The 20,741-nt window shown below is 44.4% G+C and overlaps 1 protein-coding gene across 1 annotated transcript in view; it reads right to left on the minus strand.

Annotated features, from left to right (window-relative positions):
- The window catches only part of LOC128455696 (anosmin-1), a 42,039-nt gene extending 27,160 nt beyond the window's left edge, over positions 1 to 14,879 (minus strand). The window contains exons 1-2 of the mRNA XM_053439468.1: positions 14,688 to 14,879; positions 8,364 to 8,411 (exon numbers count right to left, since the gene is read on the minus strand). Coding sequence (XP_053295443.1) covers positions 8,364 to 8,411; positions 14,688 to 14,879 — 240 coding nt within the window. The remainder of the gene's footprint in view (positions 1 to 8,363; positions 8,412 to 14,687) is intronic.
- Positions 14,880 to 20,741: the final 5,862 nt, after the last annotated feature.

Here is a 20,741-nt window from a genome sequence, read left to right on the forward strand (position 1 = left end):
CTGAACACACACAGTATTAAACTACTCCCAACGTGACCTCACGGTGTGTTTAGCACATTAGATATTGTGTGTTTTATGTCTGTGCTGCCGTGTTTCAGCACAGGTGGGTGTAGAGCAGACGGAGAGCTGGATCAGATCGAATAGATTAAGTGGAGTTGCAACCGTACACACAGCAAGCTCACACAAGTGCTGACAAACATCCCGTCAGGTTTTCTAATAAGAGGATGGCTGCTTATCTAAATACCACACTTATCTTATAACTGATCAGAAAGGAGAGATTTTAATGTCAACATGTTGCTTTCTTACAATTGAAGAACCCAGCAGATTGATCGGGTCAGGTGTGTTTACAACATCAGGAAAATGTCCGAAACATTCAGGCAAGGAGCAGCACCTGGGTAGATCATTAAGGAGGCAGGACATGGTGTATAAAGACATCGTCACTGATCGTCGAGAAGAACTTGAAACTCTTTGTCTTTCCAAGTTGACGTCTTCGTCAGCATCTTCTACGTGTATAGCACCTAATCTTCATCCTGAGGTATTTGTACTCTTCCAGTTTTGTGTTTGAAACTCACACGGGTTCACGCAGACATTTTACTTAAGGATCTGGCAGGAAAAGTACCGGAGAGTGTCCAGAGCAACTGACTCGGACGTTTGCTTTCTCACATACAGCCCCTCTGGGAAATTTAAGGAAAATGTCCAGAGTTCAGTGTGCGTCTTAAAGTGATGATGCTTCCAAGGAGACAAATAAAAGTTTATATAATACGTTTTTTTTGTCTCAGATAAACTTTTACCGCAGCGGTTGCCGTGGGGTTTTCTCTTTCTCTGCGAACCAACAGACAAACCCACACGTCCTACTGTGTTGCTGTTTTCACAGCGAGGAGACAACAATTACTGCGTGTCAGTGCCCGTGCACCTCATTTGTTCCCAGAGCTGAAGACTTGGAGGCACATGATGCCCGCATGGGATCCAGGTGGTCTATTTCTGTGTGCTTGTGCATGTTTGTGTAGGTGTAGAGCAAATTGGTGAATGTCGGTTCTCCTCAGTCTCCCTGAAGGTGCCGGTAACCATATGGAAATAAAGCCTTGAGATATTTTCTTTAAATGTAAATTTTGGTTTTGATATACAGCGCTGCCAGCTACTTTGTATTATCTGTAATATAAGTCATACAAATAATTCCAAATGTGCTAATTAATTCAGAGCAAGAGCTGATACAGTCTTCTTGAATTTCCCGTATTTCCAAATCTCCAAGTGTTTTACAGCCCTGAGAGAGGACACAAGATCCCAACGTTGCCTCTGTCGTAATTCCTTCATATTTACAACCAAGCAAAACATCGCAGCGGTCCAGCTATTCCAGGGTGAGCTGAAATGTATACGGTTAAAGACTCTATTTTGTTTCTCAGCGCGGGGCTCGGAGACGGTGAGTAACCTAGCAGGTGGTGTCACAGGCATCCTCCGAGCATTACTTTAATTATTAATTTAAATGCAGTTGAGGGCGCAGACAACAAAGAGCTGAAAAGGAATCGCTTGGCAGAAAGTGAGAAGGAAAAGAGGAGGAGCAGGAGGGGCAGTGCATGAATTATACATTTACCCCACAATCAGAGGTGCCTGCCTTATTTATGAGCAAAAAAAAAACTAAAAAAGAAGCCCACACAGCTCCGCTAGAATTGTTCTTTGTCTGCTGTGGAATGCAATAGCAGTTCACTTAATTCTTAATGACTCTGAAGTTTCACCCAGACACCCCGCCCCAGCCCGCAAACACACACCCACACACACACTGATGCCCCGTTCCCCTGAGAGCGCTCTCTCTCTCTCTCTCTCTCTCTCTCTCTCTCTCTCTCTCTCTCTCACTCACTATCTCTCTCTTAGAGGTCCTTTGCCATCGAATGCCGTTGTCCTCCGCGGTGACAAAATTACAGTAACTGGATCTCCAGCTATCACCTACTTCTGGGCTCGGTTTACATTTCATGACTAATAGACTCAACAGGATGTATCCATCATGTGGGGTCAGATCGGTGATAAAGGGGCCTTTCACTGCGTGTGACGTGCCATGGGAAAGCCAAACCCTCCGCTCCCTGAAAACTCCAAAAATCAGATCTGCCCCAACTCCATGATTTACAGTGTTTACTCCCACACCGTCGCACTGAGTAATGCTCTGATGACAGATGCATCGGAGCCGAGATGAATAGTTGATCACATGATGGAGCACTTCCTCGGTGGGAATTATATTTATTCTAACTGTCTATAAAGCTGATTTATAGTGACAATAATGAAGTAATGAATGTTTTCCCGTGCAGACGATGAAAAATGCATTTCGAGTCGTGGCCATGCCAGTCAACTTGCAGGCGGAGCAGACGGTAAACAAGATAAAGGGAGTCGGCCCTGTCGGCCACTGACGCTGTCCCAATCCCCCCTCATCTCCCATGCAAAGAGACCTGGAGATTCTGCCTCGATGTAGGCCAACAACACGAAAACACCACACGGCGCGGAGGGGAGGAAAGCCGTCCTAATCCCGTGCTGCAGTCACATTCCACCACTATCTCCACATGTTTATCTGAGTCTCAGAAACACTTGAAATGCACTAATCCTACTTGCCCTCTCCAGCCTGCACTCAACCGCCCCAGCTCCTCACGCCGGTGGTAACTGTCAGCTGCTTTGAATTGCAACACGTCCAGATTGAGAAATACACTGGATTTGCTTGAGGTGATGTTTGATTTCCCTTTTATGTGCTTTTCAAACGCTGCAAACAAAGGGCTTCACAGAGAGAGGGCAAACCTGGGCAGGTAAAGAGTTTTTCAGATTTACGCTACTGCTCTAGGGAATCAACAAAAAGACAAAAGAAAAGGAAGTCTGGAAAGCTTAAGTATAAATTACTCAACTGAATCAGTCAGCGTTGAGTAAGAGGCTAAGAGATCAGTCAATCACTGTGTCTTTGACACACATTCTGGGTTTTTCCATCGTTCTTTAATGATCACACACACACATCTGTAGGATTTATCTGCAGCTTTGTGTAGCGCAGGAATAAATTGATAAGCCCACATCTAATAAGCACATCAGCTTTAAGATTCTTACATTCTAATCTGCTCTGAGTCGATGTGACCGTTGCCGCGATTAGTTCGGTAACGATATATTAACGCAGACGATCAACACAGCGACAGAATGAATTCTTGTTTCTGCCCCTATCAACGCGTGAGCTCGGGAAGGAAAAGGTCAAGTCAACACAACGTGTTCGACGTAGTCCACGGCGCTCAGCCAATCCAAACTCGGAATGAGGATAAACACTCGGATGAAGGCAGATTGTCGGAAAGAGGATTTCACATCCGCTTTGATTACGTTAATCTTTCAAGAAAATGAAATCCCCTCTGACAGTGAGAAGATGTTAAATCTGCGAAAGGTTGATTATTTGAGAAAATGAAATAAAAATTAATTTAAATGGCCACTGTTTAAAAGCCCCCTATGCTCTATGTGATCCGTGAAAACACAAGTTGGTGAATGGCAGTAAGTGGATTTCATCGCGACATCACTTCGGAGAGAAGCTTTCACTGTGGAAAAAGTCTCCACTGCTGCTGCACTGCCTCCTCTACTGTGGCCACATCTTTTTCGCTGTGGGGGTTTTCATCCTCTGCCACCCACCATGTGAATAATGAGCTCTACAGATAGCAGCCAATGAAGCGACCCCCCCCTCTGGCCAATGAAACTTAACAACCATGTCCAGATCAGGTCCTTCCTGCTGGGACTGACCAGCCCTGCCTCACACTCCTCCGCCACCCACACACCCACACAGACACAAACACTCACACTGCCTCCAACTAGATAAAATTGAAGGCTCCAGCGACGTCTCCACGTGATCTCCACCACCTCAGAATTCTTCTGTATCTCATCCCCTAAGAAAATCAATCTCCAAACTGGCTCGGACTGTTTTCTCTAATTTTGCACTCTGCTCGGCTTCTACGAACCAACAGGCACTCCAGACGCTACCCGCCTGACAGATTGATTTCTAGTCCAACGTGCTTTGAGGTGTTGGTGCCGGTAATGTGGCTAACACGGGGAGGTGAGACGGACGTCTGGCCTCAACGTGACCAAAAGGTGCTGCTTTGAAGTCTCTCTAAAGCGCCTAACAGCCACGGCCGTGCCCCACCATAAACTACCGACCAGCACCCACTTTATCACGGCCTCCAAAAACACACCACCTACCGCCATCGAATAAGATGACCACACAAAAGTCTTGTAAAAACAAGCACAGACACACTTTGAAAAGCTGTGAGCGTAAGTGCTGTAGAAAAGCGTAGGTGTTCTTTTTTTGTTGTTATTTAGGAATGAAGAACGAGCCGCTGCTTCCCACTTATGCTTTAAAACGGTTCAGTTTACCCTGAAATAAAAAAGAACAAGTGATGGGGGGGGGGGCATTTTATTTTGCTGCGTGAAAATGTGGGGGTTGGTGGGTGTGTGGTGTGATGTGGGGGGAGGTTGACAGTGGGCTTTGAAAGACACTTTTGAATGAGACATAGTAGCATTCCTGCGATTGTTATTCAGGCAAAAAAGAAAAAAAACTCCAAAGCTTCCGACATGTGAAGACGAAGGCACATGGAATCCCCCCCCAAAAAAAGAGCAAACACTTCTTATTCTTGTGCTGGTATGTGCAGCTCGGGTTGGGATTGGTAGGAGCCGGCGCTCAAAAGAGCCACCTGGGACATGTGAGAGATCTATGAAAGACATCCAGACAATGTTGCACACACTGTCGATAAATGAATTGCAAAGACTCAGCAGGTTCAGACGAGACGTAAAAATCGACATCCTGCTTCCAAAGGATGTTTCATTACAGGCTTGTAGTGAAGTCACCTTTTCACTGCGGGATCATTGAGATTCATAGAGATCTGTCTCAGTGGAGGGGGAAAAAAGTGCACTGATTTTTGTGAAAGGTCCAGGTAATTTGCTGTGATTACAAAAAAAAAATGTTACACAATTTCCCTCGGAAATTATAAGTGATGGGAGCCTTCCAATGAATCGCTGCGGGCCCAGCTACTCAGGCACGATGCACATGTCCTTCTTTCCCTTCCCCAGGAGAAGTTTAGAGTAATGAAGTGCACTGCTTTGTTGCAGGCGGGCATTTCTCTACCTTCATTTAACCCCAGCATTTGATTTGGAGCTTGGATCACACCCTTGGGGAAAGCGAACTCTGCTAAGTATCAGCACTGCTCCGAATGTGGAAGGACCTTTGGCTGCTTCTGCAAGCTCCGCCATGCATATATGCACGAATCTACTTTCTTCGCACCGGCAGGGAAAAAAAGAAGAGAGCGAACACCCTGGAGTTTTATTAAAAACTTTCAGGGAACACGTCCAAGCTTCTCAGGAGGGGAGCTCTTAACAGTGTGAGAGACTAAATGACAATAGTTCATAGAAATGCGTTCTGTCGGTTTTCCCGGCGTCTCCCTGCTGAATGGAGTTGGTCGGCGGGCTCCAGTGTTATGGGATGATAATGACTCCCCGGCTCTCATAATGCCACCTCGCTCTGCTCTGCGCTGGGGCGAGGGCAGGCAGGTTAATTACCATGACAATGGGGGACACAGAGAGCGGGGCCGAGTCTGGACACCGCATACAAAATGACCGGCGTGACTTTCTCATCACAAATGGGAACAGGGGGCTTCGCTCTCCTAAAAACGCAGCACAGATGGACGGGGTCACAGGATCTTTGTCTAAATTATTAGGCAGCCCCCCGCCACACATTTTCTCTGGCCCCCAGTGGCCCTTTAACGGAGCGCTGGGTGGACAGGCCTTCTGCCCTAACGCACTCCCTGGGAGCCGCTGCCTTTGTCTCTCTGTTTGACTGTGTGCTGTTCATGAAGTGAAGAGGCTAATCAGTGGCTGTGGAGACTATTCACAGGAAACCACTGTACACCACAGGGCCATTCGGTACAATTGTCCGAGCAGAGCACAATAGCGCCGTGTTTTGACACACTACACACAGGGCCCTAAGTGTGCACTCGAGCGACTGATGTGAATGTGAAGTGTGGTGATGTTTGCTACCAAAATATTGACTCCTGGCTTCGAATTAAGCCTCGACATGGTGTGCTGCTCTGCATCCTGAGTGGCTGGACCAAAACCTGGGACACAATCAAATTCATTAAATTCAGAGAGCCCTTGAAACTATACTTGCAACGGCAGAACAGCAAGAGGGAAGCCGTTGAACAGCGGCAGCAGCACAGGCATGTCATTATTCTTGACATCAAATCCAGCCTCGTTTATTTACAGGCTGCAAGTCGGATAAAGAAGTGCGCACTGACATGCTTGTTATAGCAGAGAGAACAAGAAGCCCATTAAAGAGGTTTTTGGACATTGGAGTTTCAGCAACGTTAGCTGGTTGATTATGAAAACAGTATGCTGTGCTCAGACTCACAGCCAGCGAAAGCCTTATTCAAACATAAAACTCTGCCGAATGACAGGGGGGGCGACTAGAGCCAAGAGTCGATGTTGGCCATCACAGTGGAAAGGAGGTTTCACAGCATCATGGTGAAAACAAAGGAGGTTTGCCTTCCTGAGAGTCTTAACACTAACACTGACAAATACCGATTCATAGGAAATGTTAGGAAAGATGTTTTTATAGCTCATATTTAGTTTAAGAGACACTCAGACAATCCTGGCTTGCATTCAACTTCATGGTGCACAGCTTAAATAGTTTAGCTCTCATTCATTGATTGTGCATTTGCACATGTAAGCACAAGACACAAAAGCTCTGTTGTTTCCAGGGAAAATGCAAATAGCCAAGGAAACAATTTGAAATTCAAAAAAAGAAAAAAGTTATTTTGCAAGGCAGCTGATACTAGACACTGATTGTGATTTATAAGTACACCTATTGTGAGGCCATGTTAAGTAAGCAGTGCATAAAACAAGAAAATCCACCACTTTGCATTCTCCTGAATTTCCAATTAATCACCATCACTAGATTAGTATGATTTGCCCAAATTCTCAGATTGCATTCCCCAGTAATTACACCATCTGTGGACTTTTGAGAAAAGTCAATAAATATAAGAAGGGATCTACAATTTATCATCACCTGTGCGATAACCTACTTTTCCCCTGCTAACTTTCCATTGTGTTATCCTCATTTTATCTCCCTATTTGGTGTAATTTCTTCCTTGTATAGCACTTTGCTAAGAATAATGCTTGATATATAAAGTTTACTATAAGGTTGTAACAATACATATATCTATTCTGAATATGTTTTGAACTTTTTGGGAGCGAAAACCCGACCAAGCCAGAGAGAAAACTAACTAAGCCCGACTTGAGGCCAACAGCCATTCTGTATTTTTGTCCAAACCCGACCAGAGTCCATAGTCCCCCCCCCCCATTTTTATTAACTTTTTTTAGATGCACTTCTTTCGTAGGTTGCAGCCTGTTGCAGCCATGTGACATACTTTAAGAATCTCAACTATTGTCTGTTAGGTAAAACTAGTGTTTAATTCTGAAACAAGAAGCAGTTTATGTTTTGTATTTCTTAGATTCCCTGTGCCGAAAACACACCAAACCATGAGCTCCAAACCGGGGTATTTACCAAACTGTATTTTTTGTGTCCCATTACACCCCTAGAATATTATTCCTTTTATTACTTCCTGTATTTTATTTTAAAACATGTTGATGGCATAAAGAGAAAATCAACAGCCACTGACCCGTCGTCATGTGGATGTGAGTCGTCCTATTTTAAGTCCTCACTGGCTAACAACACTGACTCCTGGTTCCACAGTGTGTCAGCTAGGGGTTGAGAGCCTCTGACAGCTAAGGGGAGCATTGTTCACATGGCTACTGGGACTGGGCTCTACTGGCCTATCACCCCTCTTATTTCAGCTCCGTGGCGTTCTCTGTCTACAGTCCATACTGCACATCTTCGAGAGGTCTTGTCAACAGCTCCAGGAGAGTCTAACGGAACATGTCAGCGCCATCTTTTCAGAAGGGCTGTCAACACCGGCTCTGTATCGCCCTTCTTTGGGGCACGAATGGCAAACAAGCGCTGCAGGAGGCGTTCCACAGAGCATTCAGCTGAAATTCTAAATGACAAATCTATGAAAAACTGTCATGCTCCGCGTTTCTAAATTCACAGGCACGTAATCCTCCTTAGATCTTATTAACTGTGTTTAATTATAAGCATTAACAGGAGAAAATGATAAAGAGCAAGAGCAGAAGTTAGGACAGAGCTGAGGAGAAAAGAGTTCTTCTCAGTGTAGTCTATGTCAATACAGCTCTCAAAGTGATTCCTGCAGGCATGACAAAACTAGTCCTGCCGTGACTCGTGCGCTTTATGTTGTATTATCCTGTAATAACGAGGCACGTATGTGGCATGAGTCTCTTTCATGAAAGAAGTGAAACCACACTACCTTGGAGCACTGCTTGTGATTCTGGCACCACACCAAGGACCCATTATTCTGTAGGAGAAAAGAAGAAAAAAAAAACACAATCAATCATCAGCGATATTGTTGAAAACACGTTTGCAATTCATCACACGAACATGTAGCTTTCACCTCTTCCCCGCCCACCGAAATGCTGCTTTCCCTAAGTCACAGCCTTTTTTATTAACAATAACGCTAACAGCAGACCAATTTCAAAGACGGACCTCAGAGTCAGCTTTACGTGCTGAGTGAATGTAACCTAAGCAGGAAAGTGGGGTCAGCACTGCCGGGGCCGGGCTAACCTCCGGTCAGCATCAGCAGAGCGCGGTGACCTCAGCTTTTCTGAGGACCTGTTTGATCTCTCAACAGACGTCCCTGAGGTCATTTAGGTGGGAACTGATGTCAGCACTCCTGTGTAGACTGCAGATACCGCCAATTTCCTCTAATTGCCATGGAAGTGCCACCTCGGTCACTCCAAAGAGGCACACATTTGGCCCTAATAGCGCCGTGTTTTTAAAAGTCGTCTATGTGTAAATATGGAGTGGTCTGGCGAAGGACCAGTAAATGGCTCGTTGCAAGTGGTCATTTCCGGAAATCCATCAGGGGGCGAAGAATTATTGTCATCATTATGTTGTCACTCTCTGCAAACAAATTGGATGGCAAGCGCAAGGCTAGTACCGCAGAGTGACTGAGCAGCTCATTGATACGAAAGAGGCAGAATGTTTAAATATGCTGCACATCAGAAAATGGGGGCAGGTTGTAAAAGAAATGTAAAAAAAATTGGGCAACTTGCAAGAAATAAGCTGCTTTCAGATGTGTAATGAAGATGGGGACATTTTCCAGGGAGAACACAAAAGCGTCTGAGTCAGTTGCTCCAGACATTTTTCAGAAGTTTTCCTGTGAGGGCCCATGTGAGAAGACAGCTGGAAAATGTCGGGAAAAAATCTGTGAGTTGACGTGTTGATGGCGTTTCTAACACACGACAGATGCAAAAACTGGAAGAATACAAATATCTGAGGATGAAAAAGAGGCATCATATTGTAGAAGAAAGTGATACAATTGTCTTGTAACTTATAAAGAGACTTTGTCGGAATTTATACTTCATTTCCTCCTCCTGCGTACTCTAACCGGGCACCTTTCTTGCTTGAATATTCTGAAATTGTTCCTCTTGTAAATGCGTCTGACCCGGACAATCTATATCTGCGTCCTTCATATGCTTAATTGAAAATTTTGCGTATATTTTCTGGAGTTCACGTCTGAAACCGCCGTAGAATCACACGTACCGACACACGTACCGACACACCCTGAAGACAACGTGCAAAGCAGCATTAGCATTCGTTTGGAGTCTGGGTCTTAGCCACTTGATGCATGACAGTGGTGGGAGTGAACCAAAACAATACGGCTGCGGGTTGTAAAACCAAAACAATGAGCCAAAAGAAGCGAAAACGTTGGGTACAGGGGAGGCCAACTGGGCTGGGTGGGTTCACCACCACAGCTGACAACTGTGACAACAAATGCAAATACTCTCAGTGGAGGCTCTTGAAGTTAGAGTGACATTAAAGGAATCCATTCCAGTCGGGGGCTTAGATCAGGGTTTCACTATTTGGGATGCTTTCTTTGCTTCTATATGAAAGCTGTGAAGCTCGAGGATAGGGCCAAACTTTTGGGGTCCGCAGGCAAAAAAAAGTCTGTTTAAGTTCAATGTCAAGTTCAAAGCCTTTTTCCCACAATGTAATCCAGAAGAAATTTCCCATGAGACCTTAGGAAAGAACTTATCATTAAAGGGTTTAATTTGACATCCAGTACCAGTAAGTGCTGTGCCTTTTAGTGTCAAGGATAATGGTCAAATGGCTTCAAAGCAATCCGTGATTGTATGGTCATGTCTTCAGAGAATCCCGTTTGCTAAAAAACTGCAGATAAGGATGAAGAAATATACGAGTTGCTATGGCGACGAGGAGTATTTGTCTGATTTTGTGAACGAGTGCTGTGGAACTGAGCAGCAACTTTGCTGTGGAGTTTAGTGTGCGTCAGCAGGTTGTTCTGCCCTTTTCTGTGTGAAATACAACACCTTCCCTCCGTTTGGCTGCGTGCACACTGATTAAAATATGAATTATTCCTCACTAGTACATCAAAGCGTGCTGTGTCGCATGATTAAAATCCTTGCAGAGTTCGGTAACTTATGATAAATGATCAATACAACCAAGCGGAAAAAAAACACGTTTGTGACACCCCGTAAATAAAAACTTGACAACTGCACCGGCAGTCAATACCTTGGGATAAATTACACAGATTGCCACAACTCAAGACCACGTTCCAAATCGTCAATCTGGTTTTTGACACCTCTCTTCGCCCATCCATCAGCGGCGACAGGGCCCGATCCGCAGAGGAGCTAATTTTGCTGTGTGACAGCATCCATGTAGCAGGGAAGCTCAGCAGGATGTTGCCCCAGCTGTCCAAGCCTGACCCCACCATGTCAGGGACCAACGGGGGAATAATTATAGGTCAGGACTTCATCCCTCTGACTCACTATGGCATTCCTCTGCAGTATGAACATTATGCAGTGCTGAGGACTGTCAAGGACTCCGGTGAGTGAATGCGTGCCAGATATCCTCCTGTGTGGCTGGGGTCGAGGAGGGGCGGCCTCAGACAGTGGTCTCTGCGAATGAATGTGCTGCCAGCCCGCTGCTTTGTTAGTGACACCGGTGGAGTCGTGTAAACAGGAGCTTTATCACAGGAGGTACATTTCGGTTGTTGTCAGCTGAAAAGTCGGAGCAGGTGGCCAGGGGCGTGTTGTATTGTCTAGACAACTGAGGAGAACATGGACAAAAACCCTTTTATCTGTGAGGGTAGAGTTCCACCTTTTTGTAAAGGGAAATCTTTCGCTTCCTGGGAGTCTCTCTCTCTCTCTCCTTTGGATTAAATGAATCTCAGTTTACATCGGTGAAGTGTTTTGGAGTTCCACTTAATCCCACCCATTTGTTTTCCTGTACGACACAACTGGAAAATGCTGCCAGTCTTTGAGACCTTGTACATTTCTGGCCAGGTTAACAGGAGACAGGACTTCAAAGGGACAGACTGGTGTCTCCGAGCGTCCTTTGACGCCTCAGGGATCCTCGGGCAACACCGAAATAACTTCTCCTCCAGGGCACATGCAGCAGTGTAATAAAGGGCCTCAAGATTTAGGCTTTGACTGGAGTGGGTTTGAGGGTTTGTGGTCATTGTGCTCATCAATTATTCACTTTATATGAATTATTTGACAGGGGCTCTGAAAATGAGCTAATGAGTTCAGGGCACATCCAGCGGTAACATGAAAGAGGGGTTTTCAGAAATCCAAAACAACACCGGCGTTAACTTGTCTCCACTTAGGCATGAGGGCTGTTTGTCAAATGAGGTAGCCGAGAGGGTGTAGCGGCATTGGGGCTGAGATTTACAGACGGGACTGTCACGTCGAGCGTTTGCAGAGAGGTAAGGCCAAGCTACATAGACCCCTATTCATCCGCTGTCTTCACTAATGAAAAACTCCACACATGAGACACGCACTGGCTGAGGCTTGATTCCACCACGGGTTATTTAATATCAAAGGGCGAAAACAAGGGGGACACGGAAAAACTACTTTCCAATGTTTTTCCTTCCCCTCGCCTGCAACACAAATCTCTCAAGTAAGATGCTTAGGTTTTACGGCGCGGCACATTAGAAATGAATGACTGAATTTAAAACGGTACGATTTTTATTGCCTTGAACGTAATAACAAGACCTCATGGACACACCTTGCTTTTGGCTTCAAGGGTCCCACACATAAATAATCCACAACAAGGCTGATGCTTTCAGAATACATAATTGCACGGCGCTCCCAGCTCGCTCTTAATATTGTGGAGTGTCCGAGGCTAATATTTATGGTTGGGTGTTCCCCTCTGTCTATTATACTAGGGTGACAAGTTCCCCCAAAGTGGTGTAAAACGTCAATAAATCTGTATTTGGAAACACTATTACATCAATGAATCCAGAGGAGCTGTAAATCTGACAACCAACGGACTACCTATGTGTTTCCCAAGTCCACGGCCACACATTTGTTTCCATTTCACACTAATTCAAAATTGCTACAATTAAAACAAAGCCTCTGATTTGTCCTCTGATTCAGACAAATAAAAAAAAATAGGAAAGACGCGTGGGTGTCCATAACATCTGCAAGTGCTAAATCCTCCCAGTATCATTCCAGTATTCACACAGTGATCAAATTAGAGGCTGATATGAAAAACAGAGCTTTGAATCCCAGCTGCAAAATGTTTTATCGTCTCTTGTACCGTGATCAACACGAGTGATATAGATTACGAGATATCGAGCAGAAAAAGTGAGATATTGAGGAACAGTAGGCAAAATTCACAGCTTTGACATGCAGCCCAGTCATTCCACTTCCATTAAAGAGGAAAGCGTTGTGTGTCTCCGTTTCCCTGTCGGGTATTAAATGTCCCCTGAAGGATCTCCGAGCTGAATTAAAAAGGTCTGTCGTCTCAATCACTGGAGTGGAGTCCGGCGGTTGCCTGTCGACCGACATCCCCCCCCCCCTCGCTGTAACGAGATCTGGCAGAGGTGGCGGATCCACCTGTAGGGCTGTGCTGACTGAGCCTGCGCTGCCGTTACACTACATTACAGTACATTAGAGCTCATCACATTAAACACGAGTGGCGGAGCCAGCATTTAGCAGGAAGGTGACCTCGGCGGAGCAGCGTCGGGAGCTTCGGCCTGCATCCCCTGCATGCCTATGAGGTGTGATGCAGGCATTTATTGGCAGGGTCGGGGGGTAGAGGGCAGGGGCGTTGGGGGGGGGAAGGAGAGCCATATGTTTTTGCAGCTGACCAGACCCCCCATTTTCAATTGAAAGGGCTGCTGAGAACACAGTGCATAAGATAGCCCCAGCAGATTGTCAACCATTGCCTTCTATTCTTAGACCCACAAGCTTGAGCGACCTTGCTTATCACTTACCAGAAAAATGCCCCTCTCTATAGACAAATACCTCCCGCTCATTTTCCCCACAAGACCGCCTCAGACCCTGAGGCTCTGCAGCCAATTATATCGACTATTAGCTCTTCATTAGACTTCGAGACGTCCATCACTTACTCCACTTCTTAATCGGTCGGTGACTAATCTAATTCCATAAAACTTTGCAACCCGGGGCAGTGATATATTTTTGGAATCTTTTCAAAATAAATCCCAAACACTACCTGCCAAGTTGAGCTTTAAGGAACACTGGTTTCCATCTGTGCCCTTGCAGCACTCCCTAGCTTTCTGTCCCACTGGGATGTTAATTACAGTCAACCATATTCATCCCTCACCCACTATGTATTACCCCTAAAATTGACCGCAGTGGGTCCCTGTTTTCCATGGATGGACCCGCACTAGATCAATAAGTGCTTTCAAAGTAAAGTTAATTGGGGACAAAGGAAACAAGAAATGCACTGTTTACATTCATCAGACGTAATTACAAATTCACCTTGCTCCACAGTGTTTCCTGACAATTAGGGATTCATTAATGCCCCTTAAGAAAGAGGAGCTGGAGTACAAAAGGCGGTCAGCACATAGATAGCTGGGAGGAAGAGGAAAGAATAAAAAAAAGAAAACGCAAAAGAGGAGAAGGATCAGGGACCAGTCCCCCTTTTCTCTGGAGTCCTGGGAGAGAACAGTGTTTTCCGGTGGAGGGTGAAAAACAACTTCTGAAACCACACACAGCAAATCATCCAAAGAATACAAGCTCATATAACGCAGCTTCTAAAGACATGCTGAGTGGGGGGGTAGGGGGGGATGCTCGTGACAAATTCAATGAGAGACACCTTGAAAAGAAGTGGGCAACGGAGACATACGAGAGAAGTTAACTCCATCACACTGGTCCAGACAGAAACTGTTCTCTAATCTCACTGTAATGAATGGAAACTGTGTCCAATGGAAGCCACCTCTCAGAAATACTGCAGTGGTAATTAGATAACGACATATCTATACACACATTTAGTGTATTTCTATGAATGTTCATTTGTGGCAAGTTTTGCATGCCACTCTCATCTTCATACAGATGCTCAACATCTGCAACCGGTGTTTCATTGAGGAGACGCAGATGAGCCCTGACAGAAAAACGCAACTGGGAAAGTCTCCCAGCAGCACTGGTGACCTGCTCCCTCCCGATGGGCTCAGGAGGAACAGGTTCGACTCTGTGTTGGTGGAGCTGGGCATCGACTGGCACAACACGTTTTGGTTTATTTACGCACGGAACACGTCACATCGGCAGGTTTACAGTGTGTGTATCTGTGGGCCACATGCTCGTACCTGAGAGTGCTTGAAGAAGGCAGAGATGCGGGTGATGTGCAGACTCAGGCACCTCGAGGCGCATCTCGCTCGGTAAACGCTGCCGGTGAAGAAGGAGTCGTCCTGCTTCCCCGCGCACACGCTCCCGGGGCTTGTCAGCGCAGTAATCCACACACACAGGGCCACGCACGCGTTCAGGCTCCTGCAAAACATGGTCCAGCCGTTCGCTTGTTTTAATCCCTCCACGGGTCGGACACTTCTGCGCGCGGGGCTCCGGCGGAGAAACTAAAGAAACTTCAATTATACGCCGGGGGAGGAGTCAAGAGGGGCTCATGCCGGCTGGTGATTGGACGCAGCAGCGGTGACTGACAGACGCAGGTAGAAAGCGCTGCAGCAGAGTCCAGCTGAGCGATGCATGGAGCAAGAGGAGGCTGTATGAATGGGAATCATTGTAATCCCACACTGTAACATCTTCAGTGCTGGTAGAGGAATGGCTTGAAGGAGAAATAGAAGCAGGCTATTGGTTGATGCATTAACACGCAAAAACTCATTCCAGCAGGGTAGCTCGAGACGCGATACACTCACGATAATATCGCGATTCTGTGATAAACGATATGTAGCGAGACAATCATATAACGATACATAACAATGTCAGTCTAACTGATGAATAATTCAAATTGCCCCTCAATAGGTGCAGAATTTGTGTGTTTGCTCACCGCGATTTGGTGCCAGGTTCAGATTTTGACACAAGCCGAGATGAAATAAATTAGCAAAAACAGTCAACTAAATCTTAGCTTATTCTTTAACAAACACACTGAAACTTGTATATATATATAACTAAGTAGCGATATTTTGTGCCAGCATATTGATAATCGTATTTTACGAGTCAGGACGACGATGTATCACCGTATAGATATTTGTCCCACTGGTGTGTTAATGGACAGTTTTTTTGTTTACTGGCACCAGTGTTACCCTGAATTTAGACGCTATTCTCAGAGGTAAGTTATTCCACCACACATTTAACCAGTAAATGATTTGATTCAAACTCACTGCAGTTAAAGAATTTCTTCAACAATTCGGGATTGCATGTGTGGATCTTTATTATTTGGAGATTCATTCGTGAGAAACAAAACTAACAAAACAAACAATATGCAAATGAAGGGCAGAGATAATTTAACCTGTAGTCTTTATTATGGGTTAAACTAGTCCATGTTAGTTTTTGTAATATTTTCTTTCGTGTTATCGTTCTTATTTCAGCTTTGTCTTGTTTTTGTCCCTGTTTTGTTGTATTTCTACTGAACTTTCTAACCTTGTTTAGATAAATGCTATAGAAAAAAGTAATATCATTGTTATTATCATTATTACTATAGAAGCTCCGCAGACACAGGATCCTGCATTTTCCATAAATGCAACTTGATAGTGTCTGTCATTAATCCCTCTCCCTGCCTCCTCAGATGTCTTTTAAACTATACACCTCTGTTTTGGCTTTCTGATATAAAAGTCTCAAAGCTAATCTGAGATGCATAACATCGCCCCAATGACAGGGTTATGTGTTCAGTGTTTGTAAAGATCCTTCCACAGTGACCGTAGACATTAGAGTAGTAAGTATCTTGGCATGGCCCTTTAACACCAATGTTACATATTTCTATCAGATATAAACTGCTTATAGACATTCTTAGATAGTAGACCTATATAATTACTTTTAAGAATGTTTATGAAGGAAAATTATTTTTTATTTACTCATGCATCTTCTTGCTATTCCTTCGTCATTTCTGTTTGTTATTTACATTTTTCGCATTACATTACATACATCATGCACAAGAAACAGCGGATCCTCTGCCATCCACCGATGACATAACTCATCAAAAATGTGGGGCAGACGGGTTTCTCTGTGCGAAGCCCTCACATATGGCCACAGTGGAGCTTGCCAGCATCCCAGGGAAGCCCTCTGCCTGCAGCACTCGCCTCCCAGTTTAACAGTAGCCTGGTAAAACAATTCTACATGGAAAACTATTAAAACCATCCTGACTAAATTCCTCAAGATGGACTCCCAGCTTCTGGAATCAATCTGTGGCCTCAGGTGTGGAGAAAATATGACATGTAGGAAAAGCTCAAAATCCTCATTGTTAGGGTTTAGGAGTGAGCATTTAATTAGTGAGTTCCCTCCAGGGTTTACAAGACACTCCTGCCTTTGTCAGCGCATGGAGTACTTCCCTTAATAGGTGTTGCTCTTAAACTGCGTTCGGGGGGGGGGGGGGGAGTGAGCACGCACACTTACACACCATCATTAGATTTGGCTTAAGTCGCCATCTAGCCGTGGGCAAATTACACATAATGCCAAATAGCATGACCTGTGCCTCACCAGTGAAACAATAACATGGCCATATTCATACATCCTGAACGCCAAACATGTTCTATATGGCAATGATGGGGATCGTGAAATCAAAGTGAAAAAATTCCCATCACAAGCAAACTCCCATGTCATTCACACAAACTCCATTATTGTGTTCGGCGGGAGGAAGGAGACCACAGTGATCAGAGAACAGGCCTCGTATAGTTCTACAAAAGTATAACTATATGCACCATGCAAATCATCTCACAGCTCTCTAATGATAAGATGGATGTGCGCTCTTTTCCCTGGTGGTCTCAGACACACAATGTAACTCGGGGTGAGAGATCCCTTGCTACTCTTAAAATATTTAAACACGGATGTCTGTGTACCTTAAAAACAGCATAATGGCTTAATTTGTTGGCTTATTACAGCCATGTGTGGTGTGTGTGTGGGGGGGAGGGGGGTGCGCGGTGTGTGTCGGGGGGGGGGGGGATTTATAGTGTGCAGTGAAGGAAACACACTGTCTGTGTGCGGTCCTGATGTCTCCTGCAGCCTGTGGGACAAGTATCCCTCCGACGCCATGCTTTCATTGACTGGGAAAGGCTCTAGCCAATGGTGAACTCAGGCTGTAAAGCTATCGGAGGAGGGAAATTGTCTGACTGGGTTTTTTTTATCTATGAGTCACGTCACGACGTTAATCCACACCTATGTTTACAATGAGTCTCCATTGGAAACATGTGTTTATGTATATAAATAGGCCTTCACGTGGAGAAACTGGCTCATCGGGCAATAAAACGTTCACATGGCAGAATATTCAATGCCATGCAGGTTTCATCCTGCAAGGTGCACGCAGTCTACATGACTTCATGTGTTTGAGTTTGGGTCTATGGCGGAGAAGTTACAGACAACGACAAACATTTCGGCCCTAAAACTGGCTTTTAAAAGTTCAGTCACCTCCCATAACCTCACAACCGGCTGCTCTCGCCGCCGCAGAGACTTGAGTTTCCGTCACATGATCTGACAAAAGGAATCTGAAAGGATAACCCCCCCAGTATCAGTTCACACAGCCTGCATGCTCCTGAGAAAGAATGTGCAGTGCCGATCAAACACTGGAGTGTCTTTTGATGCTTTAAGGTGCAGGTGGACGCATTGTTCTCACCTTTGATGAGGGGCCACAGGGATCTGAGTGGACTTATGTCTTTTGCTGTGAACACGTGCAAACAAAAGACGAGATCAGTTGTGGAAGATGAAGGCAGCGTTTCAAACACAAATAATTTTGATATTAAAGACCAAAAGTGCTGGAGTTCTTGAATTCGAGTCAATGATTTAAAACATCGGATCTTAGGAAAGACACTGTATAAGTTATAAAGTATCGCCCTTTATGTTTGCTGATATGAAAACTTTTGTTTAATATAGTAAACAATACAGAAAAATTATTTATATATTTTTTCTTGATTCAAGCTCTATATTTGGTTTGTATGTTTTAATTTTACGTCTAGTTAATTATAATAAAGCTATAAATCTATTTTATAATGTCAAGTCTCAAATACATTGTTTTATCAATTCTTTTAATTGTATGTTTCCAATATATGGTAATGGGATCGTTTCACTCTTTATGATTGATAATGGCATTTGCCACCCAAAGTACATATTAGTCCATCTTTACAAGAAATAATCTCATACTACATATTTCTAATGGCGCTGCACATGTATGGTCTCTTTCTGTTTTTGGGGATCCAGGGGATGGTCTAAAACAAAAGCCCTGCTAATAAAGGAGACAGCAAGTTCAGAGACCTCCCGTGTGATGACAGGAGAAACTGTTACTCTATCATTTTCCCACAGCTGATATTATCATCACCACTTGTACTTGTACTTTGACTTAATGTGAAACATAATCATAATCAAACGGCTTGGGGCAAATCGGCAACCAACTCTAAACAAAAACAGGACGTCTGTTTCCAAGAGCATGCATGGCTCACACAATGACATCAACTGTAATGGTTATCATCGGCTGCATCATCCACCAAGGAAGAGAACACTGAAGCCCCGCCCCCTAAGTCAATACTCGCACCTTTCATCACGAGCCAAGTTTTAACAATTTGTCCTGTTCACCGATCCTTTTTTGTCAATTTGACCAGATCAGTAAACATGTTTTGGCAAGTCACAGTTTCACTTGAATGCACCTAGACTATTGGGTTCAGTGAGTTTGTCATTTTAACTGGGGCAAGATTATTTGCATGCCAAGTTAATTATTCCAATCCATTAGCAGATTTTTTTGGCTCTCCAGAGTATTGATATGTAAACCACGCCACAGGGAGAATCATTTATGAGAAATGTGCTGTGCATCGCTTGCAAATGAGAGCGAGGCTAATATTGATTTGACAGTGCGCTTTATGACTTGGATTCGGACGTGAAATTCATACTTAGCCTTTGATTAGGTCAATTAATTGATGTTTCTCTTTTATTTCCAGTGGTACCTTTATGTCTGTGTACAGAGATATCCTTTCAGGTCAACCACGAGGCTCATAAAACCTATCGTGTGGATAATGTGTTTCTGTCTCACTGATAAAAAAAAAAACCTTCAGCCGTACAGTCCCTCTTGTGTCTATTCATAATTGTGAGCCTATTCACTTCTGGTGTGTTCACAAGAATTTCTAACATTCCCTGTGAAAATATTTGCCTTGTATATGCGGTTGGAAAAACCTACTTGGCATGGAGGACTTCTAAATAGATGCCTGCATGAGATATTTCCCCCCTCGTTCACGACAAGCCAAAACAATGCAGCGTTGTGCAAATGACAGTCCGGCACAAGCTGGTATTCACATATAAACCACCCACCAGGAGATAAAGTTACATTTAGGTCTCAGTTTAGACAGTGATGGTTGACTGACACCTCAGTGTCCCTCGGTGGCCATTAGAGGATGAATGATTATAACTGCAGCTTTTTATGAAGTGGGCTTCTGTTTATTTTCAGATTGGATATGATAAATGCACAGAGAGGAGAACAGTTTTGAGGCAGCAGCGATCTTAACCCATGTGTTGTTAGTATGATGGCAGAAAACATGTTATCTATATGAGGAGGGATCCCAGTGTTTATGGATATGTATTGTTCTCACTTTGTACCACTAGATGGCAATGTGTCCACATATACCTTTCAGTGTATTGAAACCCTTCTTGAAACCTCTCTCTCTCTCTCTCCCTCTCTCTCTCTTTATTCCTTTGTCTCTCACAATATTTTCCAGGAGATGATCCAGCATTAATATCCGACAAAAGAGAATTTATAAGGGGGGATTTTGTTCCCTCGTCTCAGGCAAACAATTATCAGATATGATGAGAGAATAGAACACATTTTGAAACTTTCTTTCTCTGCACACACACGCACGCACTCACACACACACGTCCACGTACACTAACACACAGAGCAGCAGGTTCTGCCTGTGTTTTATAACCTCATTTGGTAGGGAAATGTTACCAGACGGGAAATGCTTCCTGAATCATTTTTATTTCACAAATCAGATCATGAGATGCTTGACGTCTCCATATACGAATGACTTTCATCCTGATGTGTGATAACCGGGTTTGTTCTTTCCTGCCTGTTACACAACCCCATCACTCTCAGCCTTATGTTAATCTCAACACATCCCTTTTTTTTCTCCGTCATCATCAGTCATTTCCACGAGGAACGACAACAACCCACGACAGCCCCTTTGAAATTTCTGAAAACTGGAAAGTGATTATGTGGA

The sequence above is a fragment of the Pleuronectes platessa genome, chromosome 14 (assembly GCF_947347685.1).
Source record: "Pleuronectes platessa chromosome 14, fPlePla1.1, whole genome shotgun sequence".
NCBI classification, from domain to species: domain Eukaryota; kingdom Metazoa; phylum Chordata; class Actinopteri; order Pleuronectiformes; family Pleuronectidae; genus Pleuronectes; species Pleuronectes platessa.